The sequence below is a fragment of the Talpa europaea genome (genome assembly GCF_964194135.1).
Source record: "Talpa europaea genome assembly, chromosome: 5".
NCBI lineage: Eukaryota > Metazoa > Chordata > Mammalia > Eulipotyphla > Talpidae > Talpa > Talpa europaea.
Window position 1 is genome coordinate 42,180,819 of NC_140071.1, and position 21,918 is coordinate 42,202,736.

The following is a 21,918-nucleotide window of genomic DNA, read 5'->3' on the forward strand; positions in this document are numbered from 1 at the left end:
GGCTAATCGAAGGGACCAGAAATTTGGGTTTCATATGTCCCTGGATATATAAGGACTATAAACTCAGGTCAGTTAATAAACTATGCAGGAGTCTGGGTGGAGGAGTGGGAGGAATCAGAATGAGAGGTTCCTGACTTGGGATCAGTATAAGCTCTATGCTTGAGAACCTGTGTGTTATTGCTCATGCCTTGCTTTTCTCCTGTAGATATTACTTTTGTCAGTATAAATAAATATAAGCATCTACAACATGCCTTAATCTACTGACATTGCTGCAACAACAGAGCCTGAAGAATGTAGAATGTCTCTTTTTTTATAGTATTGAAAACACACAGATTTATGACTGACATCTCATTAAATAAGTGTGTGTTAATATATTCATGCAATGTATGCAGTTAGTATATGACAGTGTTGTTAATTGACTATAAACAACTGTGCTGCTTTGCTCACACCCAAGGCACAGAGTCTGGTGATTGATGCTTTCTAGAGAATCTCAGTAATAATGTCTTTATTTCTGAAAGCAGGAGTGAGGGGCTGGGGGTTTGGAAGTGATTTGAGAGGACTTTTGTTTCCTGTTTTATTAACTGGTATTTATTAACTGGATTGGATTTAAATGGTATCTCTACTACTTTCCCTGCCCATAACTCTCTCATAGAAGGGTTAAGAAAATCCTAATCTTTTTTTTTTTTTTTTTCTGGAACTACTTCAAAAGGTTAATGCTTAGTCCTTTTGTCCTCAAACTAGAATCCACCATTTGATCTAATGTAATGCTGCCACAATCATCATTTCAGAACATAAATATAGTTACATACTTCCCTGTTTAAAGTAATTTTATGATCTTCCAATGCTCAAAGATAAAGTTCAAAAAATATCTGGCACAGCATACAAGGCCTGTATGCTTACGCTGTCATTCTGACCTGATTTTTCTGTAATCTCTGCTCTTGTTAATGGTGATCTGCTTGAAAGTCCTGGAATGAGCCATGATCTTTTTCCTTTGTAAATGTTGTCCCCTCTGCCTACAAAGTTGTACATGCATCTTCTTTTCTTCTGCTTCACCTAACAGCACTAAATGTTTTTAGAAATCTTGAATGATCTTATAATTTTTGGTTTTTTTCAAGGTTTATTTTGGTATTTATTTTCTTATTGAGGTTAACACCGGTTTACAGCACTGTATGTAACTCAGAGGTAGAGGTTGGCACTTTTGCAGATATATGTTTCCACACCACACCCACTGTTAAGGCAGCCACAGTCCTCCACCAGAATCAGCTAGGTTGCTTGTTAAGCTTGTTCCTGACTTTTAGTAACTTCAATTCTCCAGTCAGATTTCTAGGGTTTTTTTTATTTGTTTTGCCTGTTTCTTTGTTTTATTTCATTATATACCACATGAATGAAGTTATCCGAAATTTACCTTTCTACTTCTGACTATTTATATTAGTATAATCGTCTCCAGTTCCATCTGCATTGTTGTAAATGGCAAGATTTCGTTTTTGTTTTTAATAGCTTAGTGGTATTCCTTTGATTTGTTACTTAGGTTGTTTCTATACCTTGCTCATTGTAAATAGTGTTGCAATGAACATAAGACTGCAATAGCCAAAAAATTAGTGGGGTATTTTTGTTTGTTTGCTTGTTTTGTTTTATCTGGGTAGATACCTAGGATTGGCATTGTTGGTTCATGGTGCATTAATTTTTGATATTTTGAGAGACCGCCATGCCATTTTCCATAGGGCTAGACCAATCTGCATTCCTGCTAATGATGTATGAGGATTCCTTTGTCTCCATATCCTCAACAACTCTCGTTGTTTCTGATTTTTTTTTTGATATGTGAGCTTGTATATCATTTTTGTTTTGATTTGCCTTTCCCTGATATTGAGTGATGATAAGTCTGTTGACCATCTGTAATTCACCACATCGATAAAATGGGAGATAAAAACCATGTGATCATATCAACAGATGCAGAGTAGGCATTTGAAAAGATTCAGTATCCATTAATGATAAAAACTCAATAAAGGGGGATACAGGGACATATCTTAACATAATGTGGACTATGTATGAAAAATCCACAGTTAACATCATACTCAATGGTGAAAATTGATTTTTTTTTTTCTCTCAGATCAGGGACAACAGTTATATTTCCACTTGTATTACTACTGGTCTACATAATATTGGAAATTCTTGCTAGAACAACTAGATAAGAGAAAGATCTATAAAAGGAGTCCAAATTGGGAAAGAAAAATTAAAACTAACACTATATGCAAATAATATGATAATATACATAGAAATCCATAAAGATCCCATTGAAAAAACTTCAATAAATAAAATTCTGTTGTTTTCCTATATGCAAGTAATGAACTAGAACAGAAAGAAGCTAAAAAAAAAAAGATTGATTACTATTGTATCAAAAAAGAATTAAATACCTAGGAGTAAACAAAGAAAGTAAAAGATATATTATGAAAACTATAAGACAATGTTAAAAGACATGGAGGACAATAAATGGTCCTATAACCACATTCTTGATTTGATATTTTTGTTGAGACTGTGTCTTTCTAACAAGCGTTCAATTTTATCTTTTACTGATTTGAGAGGCTATTGAGAAAATGTTTTATTTTCCATCATGAATACTTGTTTCTCTATAGTTCTTTACTATCAAACTTATCAGTTCTTTAGCAATTTTCTTTCTTGTAGTATCTTATCACATGAGGTTATTAAAAGCCAAATGCCTTTTTAACATTCTTTCTGGAAATCTCATTACTCATCTAGTTAAAGTTCATTATGTACATTTTCTGTCACCCAAGTTTCCACAGGTAGGAACATTTTCAGCTGCTTTTCTTCACATAACATGGGTGGCCATTTTTCTAGTCTCCTGTGACCATTCTTACAGTGCCTTTCCAGATCCCATCTGCCATCCAGCACCAAAGCCAAGGCCACATATTTTTGGTCTTTGTTATGGTACAACTTATTTCTCTGTAGCAGTTTTTTTTTCATATACTTCCATGTTTTCCCACCTCTCTAAAACAAGCTAAGTTGAAATTATGGCCACAGCAGGGTTCCAAGAGAGGAAGCAGTAGTGTTGAAATGCTTTAGAAAACCTCTGCTGGCTTCAAATCTGCATTCTATTGGCCAAAGCAAGTTATATAGTCAAGCTCAGAATCTATATAGAAATAAAAATAAAAAAATATTTCTATATAGATATAGAAATAACCCCCACCCCTTTAGTGAAAAGAACTCTAGTTGCAGAGCAAAATGTGTGGATATAGTAAGGTTATTTAGGGCCTCCCCTGGTGGCACAGCGGTTGAGCGCTGCTTTCAGCCTCTGCAGCGCCGGCTCAATCCCCGGCTGCTGGGTGAGGGTCCCACATGGTGCACAGACCTCTCCTGCCATACCTGCTGCTCCCCTCAGCAGTGTATTTCATCACTCTGCCTGTTCTATTCCCCACTCTGGCTCTGGTGAATTCTCTCACCCTCCCGTGCTTCCGACTATACCCAGTGCTTGTATAAACAAATAAATAAATAAATCTTTAAAAAAAAAAAAGATTCTTATTAAAAAAAAAAAGAAAAAGAAAGGTTATTTACTGGAATAATTAATGAAACCACTCTAGAGCAGCTATTTATATTAATATTTTTAATAAGTTGATCTGTTTCATTTATATGTAATGAAGGAACTCCAAACTAAGTTAAGAGCTTTCAGTATGTAATATGGTATGCAGTGTTTGAATTACAATGTTTAATTTTTATCATTTCTACTTAACATTTCTCTTAGAAGCTTATGGTATGTGCCTTGCATACTTTATCCATAAATCAAACTGGTAGGGTAACTTTAACAAAGGAAAATTAGTTAGGTATGTGACATAGTTCATTGCAGTGCCTAAGACAAAAAAAAAAATGAATCAATATTTGTTTCTTTTATTCTTCAGGTGATATTTGTGATCCCAATCCATGTGAAAATGGAGGTATGTGCTTGTCACAATTGAATGGTGATTCCTATTCCTGTGAGTGTCCAGATGGCTTCACAGATCCCAACTGCTCTAGTGTTGTGGAGGTTGGTAAGTGCAACATTTATGCATTTCAATAGTTATTCTTTGTTTTCATATATGACTGATAAATTTGGCAATGGTGCATTATAAGTATTCTGTATAAGATTGTTGTATGTTGCTAATTAGTTTATTCCTTTGTAAGAGATTCCACTTTATCATTTCTAGTTTATATTTAAATTATAATTTTACTAGTGTGTTCTCAAATAATTTAAACATATTTTAGTCATTAACATTCTACTTTAAAGGCAATATAAATACTATTTGAATATAATAAATTTCTTATCTCTCTAATATTAATATAAATTTATGGTTTAATCTCACTTGGGAAATGATTACTAAGTTAACTTATTCAAGCTAAATAGTCACTAAATAAAATAGAACTTATTTTAGTAATGACAAGTATCCTTCAGTATATTGTAGCTATTCTAATTACGTTTCTAAGAATATAAATATATGAACAAAGATAGAATTCCAACTGCAATATCCTTACAATTCTTTTCAAAAACTTAGTCTTTCAAATATTTATTAGTGTCCATGATCACATTTCAAGATTTTTTTCATCTGTAAAATGCTTCACTGGAATGTATAATCATATATTAAGGGTAACTTACGTAATTTCCAAATAGTTCCCATTAAGGAAATAGCTTCACTTTAAAATAATGTTTCACTATGTAAATTGGTAGAGTGATTTTACTCTGATTAAAGGTAGCATTATGATTAAGTTTGAAAAATTTTAAATATATTTTCACATCAGTTCCAAGAATATAAGGTGCATTATATTTGTTCAGTATAAGAAAACCAAATAAATATTAGATTCAAGTTCTGTCAACCAGCATAAAATCTGGAAAACTTGGAGATATCAATGGCTTTTGAAATTGTTTTGAAGAAGAAAAATGATAGTGTCCCTAGTAACAGATTAATATGAGTTACTCATCATTGTATTTGATGCAGGTAACCTAGCACATTATACATAGTGGGAGCCCAGTAGCTATTGCCTGAATGAGATAATAATTAAGGGTCTCCCTGGTGGCCTAGGGTTTAAGTCTCAGCACTATCTCCACTCAGGCCTGCGTTCTATCCCTGGCCAGGGAGCTAGCCCACATATGGCACAGCAGACCTCCCCTGTCTTGCCTGCTGCTCTCCTCAGCAGTGTATTTCAGTCAATTCGTATGTTCTGCTCCCCGCTATATCTCGAGTGAATCCTCTCACCCTCCCACTCCTCTGACCTACACCCCAGTTCTTCTATGCAATAAATAAATCTTAAAAAAAGAATAATGAAATAAAAATCATTAACTTGCTATTTTTAGTCACTAATTATTGAATTTTGGTGTGATTTACTTTTAAATGTATTTTCTTGTGTTTATGTTATATTTATATGAATATATTATATCTGAAAATTTTAACTTTATTATTGCTGAAAGGTACTTTGTTCATTTAATTTATTTTTAAAGATAATTTTCCTTTGTGGCTTTTATTAACTCATTGCAATTTTAGGGAGTTTTATACAGTTTCATATAAATAAAAATGTTATAACTGCTTTAACTCTGTTTCCAAATATGTACAGTGAGCTTCAAGAGTTTAATCATATCCTCAAGAAAGTCTATATTTCTGAAGAAAATTAAAGGTGTTTCTAACAGGAATGTATGAATAGAATAAAAAATTAGTGTTCCCCTGGTGGCGCAGTGGTTGAGCGCTGGGCTGCGAGGCTGCCCACAGCTGCTGCAAAGCTGGTTCATTCCCTGGCTGCCAGCGAGGGTCCCACAAAAAAAAAAAAAAAAATAGTGTTAATCTTAAGTCCAATGACTTCAAACTGGTGCTGCCTTAGATTTAATTTAGTTTATAATTAAAAACTATATATTGACATAACATGAGTTTATAACATTATATAGAGTTCGAGTATACAGCATTGTTATTTCATATCTGCATATGCTACATTAGGATCCCCATCAAAAGGCTTTTCATCCACCACCATACAATTAACACCCTTCACCTCATTTTGCCAGTCCTATAACCCTCTTCCTTTCTGGTGACCATCATTTTGTTCTCATAATCTAATAAGAGTTTGGATTAGTTTCCTTATTTGTTCTTTTTTCTAATTTTTTTTTTTAGGAGAAAAAGCCATTGAGAAGTTTAATAATAACAGGTATACCTCCTGTATGCATGGGGAAAGTCCTAAAATAACTTGGCAGTGCTCCCATCTGGCTTTGGATATCATTTTAAATAGCTTAACTAAGACAAGTGAGGTTAGTGGCAAACAGGGCATTTATTGGGTAAACAAAGGTACTTCTGCCTTTTCCATTGAGAAAAGCCTTACAAAGAGATGTTTAGATATAAGCATCAGACAATTTCCACCTAGCCTTCAGATCAAATCTCATTAAATAAACATTCTCAAAGACATGTTTTGAGGTGGCAGACTTCTACTCTCCTGCAGTCCCATTTTTTTGGGAAATTCTCAAGAAGTTCCACAACTCAGAAGTTGAGTTGTTCAATTTTTTAGTAAAATCAGTCCCTCAGTCATGAGAATAGATCAATTAAACAGCCATGCCCAATTACTGGAGACCTACTTATAGGTAAATCCAAAGTTAAGTCTATATTGTGTAAGCAATGTCTATAAAAAAAAAATAGGGGGTTAAAGATTGAATCAAAACACAAGTCCAGTTAGGAGTATTGAAGGGAGTCCATTGAGAATCTTTACTGGAACTTCTTGTAAAGGAATCTCAGATTGAACACTAAAGGGACTCTCAGTGCATGAAGACATGTCAAAATCTCACCAGCAGATTGTGCTTACAATACTTTCATTTTTGGGTAAATTTCTCTCTTGAGGTCCCAAAATGGGTTTTTGGGTTTGCCAAGAGATAAAACTTCCTTACCCTTTTCCAGGTAGATCTGGATCCTGAAAGCAAGGCATCAGGCTGTGTTTTCTTTGATGGTTCTGAGGTAAATCTAGATTACTAAAAGCAGTTTGGTTTTAAATATGACATTTTAACCAAAGTCTTATTGATACAAAATCTCATTCACCCGTGTTTCCAATAGTGTGTTATAGAGGAAAAATAAAGTCTTATTATACAAATAAACACATTGCAATGAGAAATAGGAATAGTTACAGAAAGTTATCATTTGGGGTCGTGTGTGTGTGTGTGTGTGTGTGTGTGTGTGTGAGAGAGAGAGAGAGAGAGAGAGAGAGAGAGAGAACGCACAAGCAAATATTTCAATTCTGTTCACCAAAAGGTACAATTTACTGTTGCTTGCAGGTCACAGCCTATCTCAACAGAAAGTTTTCTGGAGAAAGGAAAACATAAAATATTTCAAACAAAAAAACATTTAATGATATTTGTCTTTCATAGTTCATTCAGTCACAAACAGAAAATCTCAGATCTTTTATAAGCAATTATTATGAGTTGATTTTTTTCCATAATCTCTGCAATTTTATCTTTTCAGTTCCATGTCAAACCTGTATTCCAAGAATATTTGTTAGAATACTTTCCCTTTGAATCCCATGAATACAAATCATAGTAAATAACTTCCATAAATGGAATAAGACTTGAAGTTGATCATATTTAAAATGTGATTATGATTCAATGACAAGGAAATTCCCCCAGTTTTGTGACATATAATATTTTGAATAACCAGACATGACCAGTAATAACATTACAACAGAACACATTAGGCTTTACATTTCACATAATGTTAGAACTCTCTTATTAATAGTCATGTGCATGCTATAAAGTATTTTTGTTGAATTTCTAAGAAATTAGTGTCAAGATGAAAGTAATTATTTTTGAAATGGAATGATACAAGAAATGGGACAGTGAAGTTGGAGATTTGAGAGAGGAATCTTAGAAACATACTTTGCGTGGTCTAATGACTTTTTATAAGGTGATAATATCAAGTTCTATAGCTCCTTATTTTTAATTTCCAAAGGATAGAAAATTATCTACATATGCATATAAAATAGTGTTTTTTTAATCCTAATTTTAAAAAAATTCTGTTTTTCTACATCAGATATATGTTATTTTTATTGTAGTATATCTTGAATGGAGAATTTCAGATACATGATATTCTTAGAGGTAAAAATTGCTATGTGCTTTTACCTCAAATAACCTCTCCTATTAGTAGCCTTGTTTTAAATTCTTGACACTACTTATTTCAAAGGAAAATTTATGTCCATTTTTGTATATTCCTGTATTATTTATGGAAACTTAGAAAGAAAAATTGATTTGTTCTGTTTTGTGAATTTTTATCACTAGACAAGTTGCTTTCCTTTGGACTTAATTATTGATCTGTTGTGTATTCCAATGTCCATCTTCTACCTTTCTAAATTTCTCTGTTTTTTACGTACACCCCACTAATGCAGATGTACTTCCTATTTCAATATCCTCAGATGCTTAGCATTATTAGGACTCATTTCTGATATTCACAAAAGGCAAAGGAAAATATCTCTCTGAGCGGAAAGAAAGAAAACAAAAACACCCACTTCATCCTCAGTTTTGAAGAAATCAGCCAATCAACTGTTGTTTACACAGATGTGCCTTAGCTGCTGCTTTCCTCTCCAGGGGACTTGTAGACAGATCACCACGTGGTTAAGCCCCAAATTACTTCCCAATTACTTGCTCATATTCCTGGATGGCACTGTGTAATTTTTAGCCAAATGTTGACCCATTTATTTCATAAATTTCTGTTTCTAGTGAATATTGTAGAGTCCATATATGGAAATATTGAGAATTAATAAATTGTATAAAATTTATGGCATAACTCTGCTCTGTATGCTATCAAAGTAACCCTGTAAACTAATAACTAATGTAACCTCTTAATATGCAAATGCTTAACACATTATTTCAATCAAGTAGAACAAAATAAGTGACTGACTTAAAAAAAAATCTGTTTCTACTTATCCTTAAGTAGGTACTGCTAAGTAATAGTTAACTAAATAGTAGAATAAATTTTTTAAAAAATCTAGAAATTTCTGTCTAGCTAGGAAAGCAGATAAATAGATAAAAAGATAATTGTGATAGAAGAAGTACATGGAACCATAAAAATAAAAAAAAAAAAAAACTGTGTCCTATCCAGGTTAGGTGTCAGAAAATACATGCCTACCTGAAAAGATACATTTTGACATAATTTGAAAAAATAATTCTTATCTAGTAGGCAGAAAGCTAAAGGTATTATGAACAGTGGAAATAATTTTTAGAAAATCCAGGACATAAGAAAATCATGATTCTATGAACTGAAAAATTTGCTGTGTCTCTAGCTGAAAAAGAAATATATGCAGTGGCTAGCATAGAGTCTGTTGATGGTAACGGTGGCAGATTCTTTTGTTTTTATAATTTTATGCATTTTATTCAGCAAATGCTTTATTATCACAGGTTCTATCCTTTTTTTTAATTTTATTTTTACATTCCCCATACAATTACAACCCCCTTATTTTGAACCCAATCCCTCCTTTCCCCGCCCCCCAACTCCCCCATAGAGTATCTCTGGTTCATAGTTGTTTGTTGATTTTGATATTTTCTTTCTTATAGTTATTCTTTTTCCTGGTCCCTCATTTAAGTTTTCTAGATTCCTGCTATGAGTGAGACCATCCGGTATTTTTCTTTTTCTTTCTGGCTTATTTCGCTAAGCATGATCCCTTCCAGCTCCATCCATGTTGCTGCAAATTGCATGTGTTTATCTTTTTTGAATGCTGAGTAATATTCCATGGTGTATATGTACCACATCTTAAGCACAAATAAACAGGATCACAAATGTGAAAGATGAGAAATCACAACGGACACAGCAGAAATCAAAAGAATAATCAGAAACTACTATGAACAGTTATATGGAAACAAGTTCAACAATCTAGAGGAGATGGACAAATTCCTACAACTCTACAATCACCCAAAGCTAGATAAAGAAGAAGTAGAACACCTAAACAGACCAATTACAAGCAGCGAAATTGAAATGGTAATCAAAAACCTTCCCAAAAACAAAAGCCCAGGACATGATGGATTTACAAATGAATTCTACCAAAAGTTCAGAAACGAATTGGTGCCTATCCTTTACAAACTCTTCCAAAAAATTGAGAAGGAAGGGATAATACCAAACACGTTCTATGAAGCCAACATTACACTAGTACCAAAACCGAACAAGGACAACCCAAAAAAAGAAAACTATAGGCCAATCTCGCTAATGAACACTGATGCAAAAATCCTCAATAAAATTTTAGCTATCAGAATCCAACAATGTATCCATAAGATAATTCACCACGACCAAGTAGGATTCATTCCAGGGACAAAAGGATGGTTCAACATCCGAAAATCAATCAACACATCAACAAAAAGAAATATAAAAACCATATGATAATATCAATAGATTCTTCAGTAATGCCTAATGTTTAAGAAATATGGACTTTGGGGCCTCCCCGGTGGCGCAGCGGTTGAGCTGCGGCAGCCTCTGCAGCACTGGTTTGATCCCCGCTGCCAGTGAGGGTCCCACATGGTGCGACAGACCTCTCCTGCCATGCACACTGCTCCCCTCAGCAGTGTATTTCGTCAGTCTGCCTGTTCTGTTCCCTACTCTGGTTCTGGTGAATTCTCTCACCCTCCTGCACTTCTGACTTTCCCCAGTGCTTGTATAAATAAATAAATAATAAATAAATAAATACATAAATACATAAATAAATAATAAATCTTTAAAAAAGAAAAAGAAATATGGACTTTGTAATAATAGCAATAGAGATTTGTAGTTTTATAATACTGCTACTACAATATGGGGGGGTGAGAACAGATTAAAGTGGGGGGAGTTTTGAAGACTACTGTAGAAGACTATGTCAGATGTGATGATCTTACACTGGGCCAGTATAGTAAAAACAGTAGTAGAGAGGAGAGAGTCAGTAAGCACTTAAAGAAAATATTAGAAAATTATTGATAACTTATTGGGTTGCTGAGTAAAAGGCATTTGGAGAGAGGAGTAAAAAAGAGGAATCCCTGTTTTCTGGCCTGAGGAACTGGGGGTCCTGTTTACTGAGATTATATATATTGATGATACTCAGAAATATGAGTTGAATATATAACATTGAAATGGAAGAGTTTTCTAGACATTAGTTAAGAAGTCAGACATAGGTTTGGGAATTAGGATGATAAAGATAATTATTGAAGTTAAGGGAGTTTATAAGTCTCCCTGAAGTAGAAAACATTTGAAGAGAGGACTAAGTTGGAAACCAATAGAGGATTCATTAATACTTAAACAATAGGCATAGAAATTAAATATATACATGAGTCTGGGAAAGAATAGTCTGAGAGATAGAAATCAGGAAACTGTTGCACCCCCAAATTAAGGATAAACTTTGTTGTCAGGAATGGATGATCAGCAATGTCACATCCTGTGGAGAAGTTGACCAAGATAAACCTGTATACTGCTTAGGTATGATTTATGGGTGCTATTGCCATGATCAGCTTTGTATGAATCATGGAGTAAGAGCTAACTTGTGGTAGGGAAGAATTAGAGGGAGATTTTAAAGAGTAGCTAGGGATAGTGTCATTTTCTTAAATTGTTAAAAGCCTATGACTAAAATCATACTTAATGGTAAGAAACTCACAGCTTTCCCACTTAGATCAGAAGCAAGATAATGATGTCATACCCTCTAACTATTATTTTTCAACATTGTACTGCAAGTACTAACTAATGTAATAAGACAAGGGAAAGAATTAAAAGGTATACAGTCATGTGTTGCTTAAAATAGGGATATGTTCTGAGAACTAGTCATTAGGCAATTACATCATTGTGCAAACATTATAGAATGCAATTACACAAATCTAGATGTTATAGCCCCTACCTACCTAGATTATGTAGTATAGCCTGTTTGGTATACTATAATTGTATTTTCCAGACATTGTGATGGTAAAGTTGTTAAGGGACCCGTGAGTGTACCAATTAGAAATGAAAAACTAAAACTATTCACACATGACATGACTGTGTTGAAAGAAATTATAGATAATTGGCAAAAATATATTCTGGAACTAATGTGAAATTAATGCAAGGTTGTAGAATGCAAGTTTATATACAAAGTCCATACATTTCTTATATATGAATAATTGACAAGTAGAATTTTAAATTAAAAACAATAAGAAGAATGCAAGTAATTTCAGGGCAATGAAAATTATCTGAATGATACATATTATTATACATGTATCCAAATCCATGCAATGTACAACACCAAGGGTGAATTCTAATGCAAACTGTGAAGTATGGATGATTATGATGTGTCAGTGTAGGTTCTTTAATTTAACAAATATACTCCTCTTTGTGGGAAATGTTGATAATAGGGAGGTTATGCATATATGTAGTGAATTTCTTTTTTGTAGGAAATCTCTAACTTCCTGTATTTTTCTGTGATGATGAAACTAACTTAAAAAGTGGTCTTGAGTTTAAAAAATGGCTGTAACATTCATTAATTAATTTGTTTATCCATTCATCAGTTATTTATCACACAAATAATGTATTAGACACTGTGACACTGAACATATAACCATTTGAAAAATACGCTTCACCTTCATGGTTCTTCTAATAAATATGATAACAAGTATGAGATAGAATCAAAGGAACTATATTTTTGAATAGAACTATTTGAAAGACTAGAGAGTTGGTGTTTGAACAGAGAGTGGTACTAATATAACTTTATTACATGGGAATGGGGAGAGAGGAGAGCAACTGAAAGGGAAATTTGGGTCCAAAGAGGTTTTTCATTTAAAATGGACCTGTAATGTCATTTTTATTCAGAAATGTGATGCAAAATCCAAGCTTATATTTTACTAAGTATAAACTCTATTAAATGACTCGTGTATTTCAATAATATTTAACATGCATTTAACCTAAAAAAAAAAGCTATCAATAAAAGCACAGGAATTTGTTTGGAATTTGGTAGTAATTTAAAATCTGTGGCCACTTTTAGAGAAAAAAAAAAAGATCATATTGAGAGTAGTTTTAATACAGGGTAATAGAGTCAGCATTATCATTTCATTTGTGATTCATTGGCTTCTGACTAGGTTTGCTTATTAAAAAAATTAATAAACATAAAAGAGTTTTATCTTATCATATCTGTCCTTTTCTATCTTTTGTATTCCATCTAACTTATTTCCTTTTGGTAACTGATAATCCTTTTCTCATGTGAATTTTGATCTTTTTAAATTTGTAGCCCTCAAATCTCACCACTGCTACTCTGTCCTCCTGCTTCCATTTAATTATGAGAAAGTGGCTATATTCACCTCAGAACATAAAATCTGTTGTAAAAAGTAAAAATAAGTTTCACTACATTTAGTCCTATGAATAGGCTTATTTGTGTTTATTTGTGTTTATCTTTCAGAAGATAATCAATGTCAGAATATCAAGTGGTGTATCTGACTTTGTCCAAAAGCCTTCTTATTAGTAATGATAAAAGATTAGAATGTTAAGATGTTGTAAGTAGATCTTTTGGATAAAGCGAGGCTATTTTTAGATTTCTAAACTTTGGTCAATTTCAGCAATTTTGGTAATTTTCAATGAAATTTGGTAAATTTCAAGAAAATTGTTCATATTATAGATGAAATTATGAGCAGTTGTCACTCCCCCCCCCCCCAAGATTACTTCTTGGGCTAAGGAAGGATATCCAACTCATGATTGAATTCATCTTTCTAGAAATTATGAAAATGAGAGCTATTCCACATGGACTAAAATAGTTTTCCGAAAGGATACTAGCCATGTAGGATTGCTAAGAAATTTCCCATTCAGTTAGAATCAAAGGAATTTATTTTTAGAGTTACATTACTTACTTTTCTGATAACAGGGCAGGGACTACATATGTGTTCATACAAAAATAATTATACAACTAGATGGCAGAGTTAAAATTTAATGGGAAATTTTAAACTTTATGTTTATACTTATGTCAAAAACAATTTTCTTTTATATATAAATTTCTATGTATAGTTTATTAACTCAGATTGTTTAATTTAAAATTGTTTCTCTTTTATTATTAGTGGCAATGACTAGAAATGGTTAACTTGCAATTTCAAGTCTTTACAATTATATCAATTTGAGAAAAAAAGCACGGCATCAAAGCACCTTAGAAAATATTAAGCACAGAAATCTTCTGTTGCCCACTTGAAAGACAAGACCCCATATGTAGTAAAGCTTTTAAGAAAAGGCAATGTAACATTTAAAAAACATTGATTTGTCTTTTTTTTTTTCTGATTAGTATGCCTTTCTTATATGGGGATAGATTCTTTTGTGAGTGAAGTGATAGTAAATGGGTATCATTATACTTCTTGCTTAATGTCATCATGCATTTCATGGATTTCATCAACAACCATTATCTCATAATATTGTGAGTCAGTTAAGTGGGTATTGTAGTTGACTGAAGGGCTCAGCTTATCTGCTATACCAGGCTTCCTTACATAGTGGATGTAGGTAGATCCCAAGAGCAATATGAAAAATCAAACTACAATGAAAAATACTTTTCAAATCTCAGTTTATATCATATTAGCTAATATTACTTCTAATGGGAAGCTCTACCACTTTATATTCCAGAGTCACTGTTATGCAAAAAAGAGGAAGAATTTGTGTCTGGCTGTATAATCGACCATGGAATATTGCATTTCTTTCTGTTTTATTTTGAAAAAGGGTTTTCTTGGTATTCAAAATAGCTACAAAATGTAGATATTTCATAGATATTTATTTTATTGTAGCTATGAATATAAATTTGATAGCATTGATTTTATCAAAGCTTTTATGTTTATTGTAAGGGAGAAAATAGCAAAACATCTTTTACAGAAGGAAAAACTGGATCATTTTCTGTCAATTTCAGGGCAGTATTTTTTTTTTAAATTAGAATAGTGAAAATAAAAAATGACTTTAAGCTGTCTTTTTATTCAGATTCCAAAAGGAATGGAATGAAGATGGTTGTAGAACTGCCAAACCATACACTTTTACACATTTATAAAAATGAAAATTTCTATTTTAAGTGATAGACTGAGTGTCAAAGTTAACATTTGAAGGAGAATAAAATAAGCTGCCCCTAGATAAGACATTTTGGCATATTGATTTTTTTTTTAATTTGAGGTCATTGCAGAAACAGCAGGTACAAAAAGGACACTCTGACCCATTGTGCCCTTGAAAGTAGAAAATGAATTTTCCATGTGAAAAGTACCTTCTTAGGAGATAAACTTCTTATCACCCAGTTTAGGGAATTTAGTGCTAGAGGAGTTCTATAATTAAACCTTGTTATTCACTAATTTACTAGCCCGAGCCCAAACTTACTTATCTTTTCAATTATTCATCAATCTATGATTTCTTTGTCTAAAAGTTATACATGGTACCTGACTTGGTTATTTCTTTAAGTATCACTTATTTGAGACTCCCATATATATGATAAGAAATGAATTTTATCTCCTTTTAATCTGTCTTTGGTATAGAGAAGGCATGGCCAAGAACCTAAAAGGTAGAAGGAAAATTATTTTCTGCCCTACACATTAATCTCTGTAAAAAAAATTCTTTCCAAAGTTGAGTCTTGCATAGAAAGAGGTCTACTGGACACTTACAAAAATTTTATAAAACATTTAAAAAATGCCCAGCAATCCTTAAAACCTTCCATGCTATATAACTTGGTTTTATTTTCTTCAGTGATTTTCAGCATGAATCTATTTCTTGAGTGAAAACAATTATACCAATTGTTTATTTCCTTTGAATTTGAGTTAATTTCTTATCAATTCATAGCATCCCAAACAAAACAGGCATTGAAATATAGCAGTATTGTTAGATAATCATGACAAGATATTAAAAATTGTCATTTTAGGGAAATTGATGTGTTGCTATAGAATATGCAAATTGTTCTTTTCATTGCACTGGAAACAAAAAAGAAAAAAATTGTCTTTCGGTTAAGTTGCTAAATGCCATTAACAGGAAGAATAGGAAGTGTGTACAGTGCTTTTGTTTGTGATATAGTCAGTCATATGTAAGAATTTACATTTCATATATATTATATTTACAATGTATTTTTATGAAGTATTTATTGATTTTCACTATCACAAAAGTAATATATAAGAAAACCTAGAAACAAAAAGAAGTAAATAAAATGTATCATAATTTTGGATTATATATACTTTTTTTGCTATATTTATATCTATGAATCTATCCATGCATATCTATAGAACCATATGCTGTCATATAAAAAGTAGTAACAATTTAAGTTGACTCCTTTATGTGAAATTGTGTCCCGGTGTACATGAGGGTTCATTAAATTTATACTTTATGCTCTTTGTGTTCTTTCATGATCACTGATGTTTTTAATTAGGATATAAAGTCAGTATCTTTGCACTTTACCAAAAAAATGCTTTCTTGACATTTAAAATAGCAGACTAACAGTTTAACATTTACTATAATTTATTCAACTAGCACCTATTTTGGCCATATAAGTTGTATGCTTACTTCCTCTACTATAAGCATTTTGACTAACACATAACTAAAATTTTATATAGAGTCATCATTATCCTTTTAGACTAAATTCTTAAAATTAAATGTTTTTTTTTTTTCTAAAGATTTATTTATTTTTATTTATACAAGCACTGGGTACAGTCAGAAGAGCGGGAGAGTGAGAGAATTCACCAGAGCGGGGAGCAGAGCAGGCAGAAGGACCAAAGTACACTGCTGAGGGGAGCAGCGGGCGGCAGGAGAGGTCTGCGCGCCATGTGGGACCCTCCTCTGGTGGCCGGGGAGCAGCCGGGGATCGAACCGATGCTGCAGAGGCTGCGGGCAGCTTCGCAACCCAGTGCTCAACCGCTGCGCCAAAAACTTTAATATTGTTAGAATTGTACAGGGAAGGCCAAATAGCTTATCATGATTGATTTATAATGAAAAGAAAACTTAATGGGCTTAGATCAACTTAATCATAGTAATGTAGAGTGGGGACTATTTGATTTGAGTACTAGGAGGAGAAAAAAATAGTTGGAGAGCAAAGGAAGAAATTATCCCATCAAATACATTAAATAACAGATAAAGGCTATATCACCATGTTTTCACTGAAACAATTTTTATATGAAAACATATATCTTTTAAAGAAGACAAATTATATACTTATATAAAGTCCAGTTTGTTTGGTAAAAATTTTGAGAAAAAGATTGATACCTAAAATTAAGATCAATTAAGAGGAATAGGCAATTTATCAAAGAAGCCGTAAATAATGATTTCATAGCATTTAGTATAGGATAATTGGATAAAGAAAGCCTAAGAAGGTTAGATAAAGGTGAAAAGTTGGGAAATGATTAATATAACTCTAATGGAACATGAAAGTCTGTTGTTTGAACCAGGAAGCATTTACTCTCATCTTTTAACCATTCATTACTCAGGAGGTAAAATGAAGATAAAGAGATAAAGCACTAGCATTCACTGGAAATAAGTATTTTGACAGGTTGAAATATATTGCTTTGAACTATTTTAAATTCCTATATTAGAAATAAGAGAAATAAGTTAATTAAATCTTATTGCAACCTACTATGTGTTCTAATTATGCTATTTGTTACAAGAAATTAGTAAAGCATAAGGGTTTCTAAAATAGAAGTCATGAATCTTTTCTCAAGGAGCTTCAAGTGGATGTCATTATGTGTGAAATTTTATTTGGCCACAGTCCCTGAAGTCATAGGAAAACTGGGTGACACCTCAAGGTAACCTTGTTCTCTAAGATAATTTATTGTCTAACATATATCAAAGTATTTATGTGAGGGCAAATTCTGCAATCCATATAACTTAAAGTTACAGTAGCAGCACATTATTTTTAAATGAGTCATAAGGAAAGAAATTGGGCAGATTCCTTTCTAGAATGTATTTTTTTCTCTTTATAAGTATAAAACTAAGCAAATTATAATGTTTTAATGGCCAGTAGTAAATATTGTTATATTTTTACATTTTAACAAAGCTTGGAAACAAAGTTAGATGGACATAATTTGAGTTCCACAGTGAAAGGCAGAACCGAGATAAGGATTTCTTAATTTCTTATTTTTGGAAAATGTAGCAAATTTAAAACAAAAATCAGTACCTTCTTTGCATAGTATGTTTACAAACCTCTATAGTGTCCTTATCTGGGGAGATTTTATTTAAGAAATCAGACCCCAGGTGCTTCAGCTAAATCATGGAGAGCAATGGTACACAGTGCTCATTGTTAGTCATTTACTCAGTAACTACCAAGCATTTTCAACAATAAGACATACTGTGTGTGTGCCAAATCAGCTCTCTTTCAATAGCTTCGAGTGCCCATAAAATGGATAAATTAGGGTGCAAATCAGAATAGCCCGTGTCCTTGAAGTCCACTTTCATTAATTACTCAACTCTGGAGCTCGAGCTATATTGTTCCCCACAATGATTTCCTGACCAAAATATCTGTGGGGGCTCATCTCACACTCCAACTAGATGTGCTGGTTATCAGGCCACTATGTAATAAGATAAAGGAGATAGATGCAATTTAACAATTGCCATAATGCCAGATACATTTTTTCCCCTCACCTCTTCTCTTTAATTTTGCCTCGTATTTTTAGAATACTTACTTTATTCATGAAAATGCTAATATGTATACACATACATAAAAACTCACAGAACAACCTTGAAATAAACAATTGAGCTAATGCCTGTTGCAGTTTAAATTGGAAAGTTATTCTGTGATAAATCCAATATCTCAGCCAAGGTCATATATTTCTGTTCAAAGTCAGGCAGAAATTTGTCTCCTGTTTTTTCCACAGTCCATTGTTTGTGTTAAAATTAATATACCTGTGACACTTATTAGAATGGGTATTTTGAAACAATGCAGGAACCTAAGAATAATAATAACTTTACTCCTAGTGTTTTTCTCATGCTTCACATGGAAATCTGTAAAAACAAAGTCTCTAAAGGATCACATTTGGTGTAATTTAGAACTCATCTAGACTGAAATCAAATCCTGGATCTTCTACAGTATTTACTATTTCTGTTACTTTGGAAAAGTTGCATAGCCTCTCTATGCTTTTTTTTTTTTTTTTAAGATTTATTTATCTGTGCATACAAGAGCTGGGGTACAGGCCAGAGAAGCGGGAGGTGAGAGGATTTACCAGAGACAGAGTGGGAAACAGAACAGGCCGACAGACTGAAATATACTACTGAGGGAAGCAGCGGGCGAGTCAGGAGAGGTCTGCCGCGCCATGTGGGGTTGCTCTCCGCTGGCCTGGGATCTAACTCATGCTGCAGAGGCTGCGGATTACCTCACAGTGCGTTGCTTAACCCCTTGCACCACCAGGGAGACCCGCCTCTCTATGCCTTATAGTTCATCATCTGCTAGAGCAACTAACAATAAGGCCAACTTCAAAGGGTTTTCTGTACATTCAAAGAATTAACGTATGTAAGGATCTTTCTTTGCTACATATGTGCCTGACTTATAATACATGTTATTAAATAAGTATAAAAAGCTAAACTTAATAGAAAATTCAAAAACTACATACAAAAATCAAGTTTCTAGGTCCATGAATATTCTTCCATCATTTCCATCATTAATAACATTATTGAAATGTCCAATAAATCCTGACCTATTATTTTTATGTCAGGATTTTTCTGCTTGTGCTTGAATATGCAAACTGGGGGCAATTTAGCTGTCAGCTTTTAATTTTTCAAAACTCTCTTTCATTCAACATATAATTTGACAAATCATCTTACTTGGTATGGGAAAAAGAGAACCCTATGTTTTATTATTTGAAAATTATGAGTAATGTAAGTAATGCTTGCATAATTAGAAATCAGCCTTTTAGGAATATAGTTTTCCTTATGCTTACAACAAATGACTTCTGAATTTGATTTTTCTTTATAAGATTGCAAAATGGGAATCCTGTAAAGGCATAAGAAATACCAAGTTGGAATTTATATTAGCTTTTTAGATATGACAGATCAACAATGAGCTTTTCATGGTTTTGTATAAAGATAGAAGCACACAGTAGAAAACAACGGTAGAATTTTTCATTTAACAAATATTACTGTCTCTGGAAAATTATTCTTGAACCCCAGGGAATACCATTTTTTTTCTATGACCCCACAATAAAAGGCCTGTCCTTGGTATTACTTAAATTTGAGAAAGGATTATAAATCATACTTATCAATAGTCATTACACAATCCAGAGATTAATCATCATGAGAGGAGAACAAAGTGCTATAGGTGTCATAAGGAGAAAAGGTCACCTTCAGTACCAGGGATCAAATTTGATGACTAGGTTGGTTTTTGAGATAAACTGAAATAAAGAGTAGCTAGCCAGTAGAGTTATTGGGTAACAATATTTTAAGCAAAATATAATATGATAAAAAGCAAAAAGAAACTTGGAAACTTTCTGGGAGAATTAGCATTAGTGGTTGCCCAGATTATTGGTGTTTATAAGAATAGGATTCAGACCAGGGAGGAGGTTTCCACCTATATTTTAAAGACATTCTAGATATCTTCTTGAACTGTCCCTACTCCATAACTTTGAGTGTGATTACTAAAATTATCCCAACAACATGGCTTTATAAAACCTCTCTTGGTAATACACTATTAAAATATGCAAGTATAAAAACAAAACAACACTGGACAATTAAATGAATAATACTTGAGCTTGTTTTTAAATATCTGACTTTTATTTTCAGGATTAAATTGTACTGTTTATAAGATTTTTTTCCTGCTTCAGAATAAATCTGTTTTTCAATTCAGTAATTGTTTTGATAATTTTCAATAATAGTTGGTCTAGTAGGTAGTTGATTTGGAAAAGACTGAGTGTGAGTTATTGACTGAAATTAGTACTAATTTCTAATGTAGAATTTCTAATCAGAAATTAATTGTCAAAAGAAGCAACTGTGAAGGCTCCAAGATAGTTTCTTGGAGACCTTTCTATAACTAGAATGTCAATTGACAAGTGGAAAATTCCATGAGAGGCCACAAAGTACTCATATCAACCTAGATGGACACTGTTTCAATGAAGATAAATGTTTAGTTTTCTTGTATGTGGATTTTAATCAACTATGTGTGAAATACATGCAAACTATTTTCTTTGCTACAGAAGAGGTGAAAGGATGAATACCTTTAAAGCATTGCTTGGTTTCACAGTACTGAAATGTTTTCCATTGCTTGTTTTTCTTTTAACTATTTTCTCTCAATCCCACATCAAGCTTTATGTTCTCATTTCACATCTCCAATTACACACCATTTTCCTGCCCAATCTTGCCCTCAGAAAGGAAGACGGTAAGATTAGTAGTCACAGAAAACTCTAGGAAGTGGTCCAGAAGTGAGTTTGGAGGAAGAATAAAGACATTAATTCTTCACTATTTCTAGTAGCTAATACAGTGTTTTATGGTTAGTTATAACATAGGAGTCTAAAGAAGACACATAATAAAGGCATTGCATTTTGTGTTAGTTAAATCTCATCTGAAAATCTCATTAGTACTGCTTTAAGATCTCATTCTTAGTTCTATTTTAGAAGACCTTAACCAATTTGAATATATCCTAAGACGGTTAACAAAAATGATGACCAGGATGTGTGCAATGATATGTGAAATTAAGTGGTGATATTTATCTCAGTTAATAAGAGAATTGTGGGTATTATGAAAGCTGTCTTCAAGTATTTGGATGACTGTCCCGACAAAGAAAGTCACATTATTCTATTATTTTCCAAAGGCTAGCTATGGGAGAGAAATGCAAGCATATATACCTTTGTAAGATTCTGGTATTCCTGACACTAGAAAGTTTGAAGCCATATTTAGATTTCATGGTTGACAAGATTGGGCTAAGTGATCTTTCATTCCATTTGTATTTAAAATTTTCTTTTTTAAAGTTGCATACATTCTGTTTTCTGAACAGGTTGTTTCTTGAGGGTTTGGAAAAGCTGAAGTTAGTAGTGTATATTCACAGTTT

General features: G+C 32.8%; 1 protein-coding gene across 2 annotated transcripts in view; it reads left to right on the forward strand.

Moving 5' to 3' along the window:
* Positions 1-21,918, forward strand: part of EDIL3 (EGF like repeats and discoidin domains 3) — a gene marked incomplete at both ends in the record, with an annotated part of 384,944 nt that overhangs the window by 107,833 nt on the left and 255,193 nt on the right. For both annotated transcript variants that reach the window (XM_084234061.1, XM_084234062.1), the window contains one exon: positions 3,909-4,037. In XM_084234061.1, the coding sequence (XP_084090187.1) occupies positions 3,909-4,037 (129 nt within the window). The remainder of the gene's footprint in view (positions 1-3,908; positions 4,038-21,918) is intronic.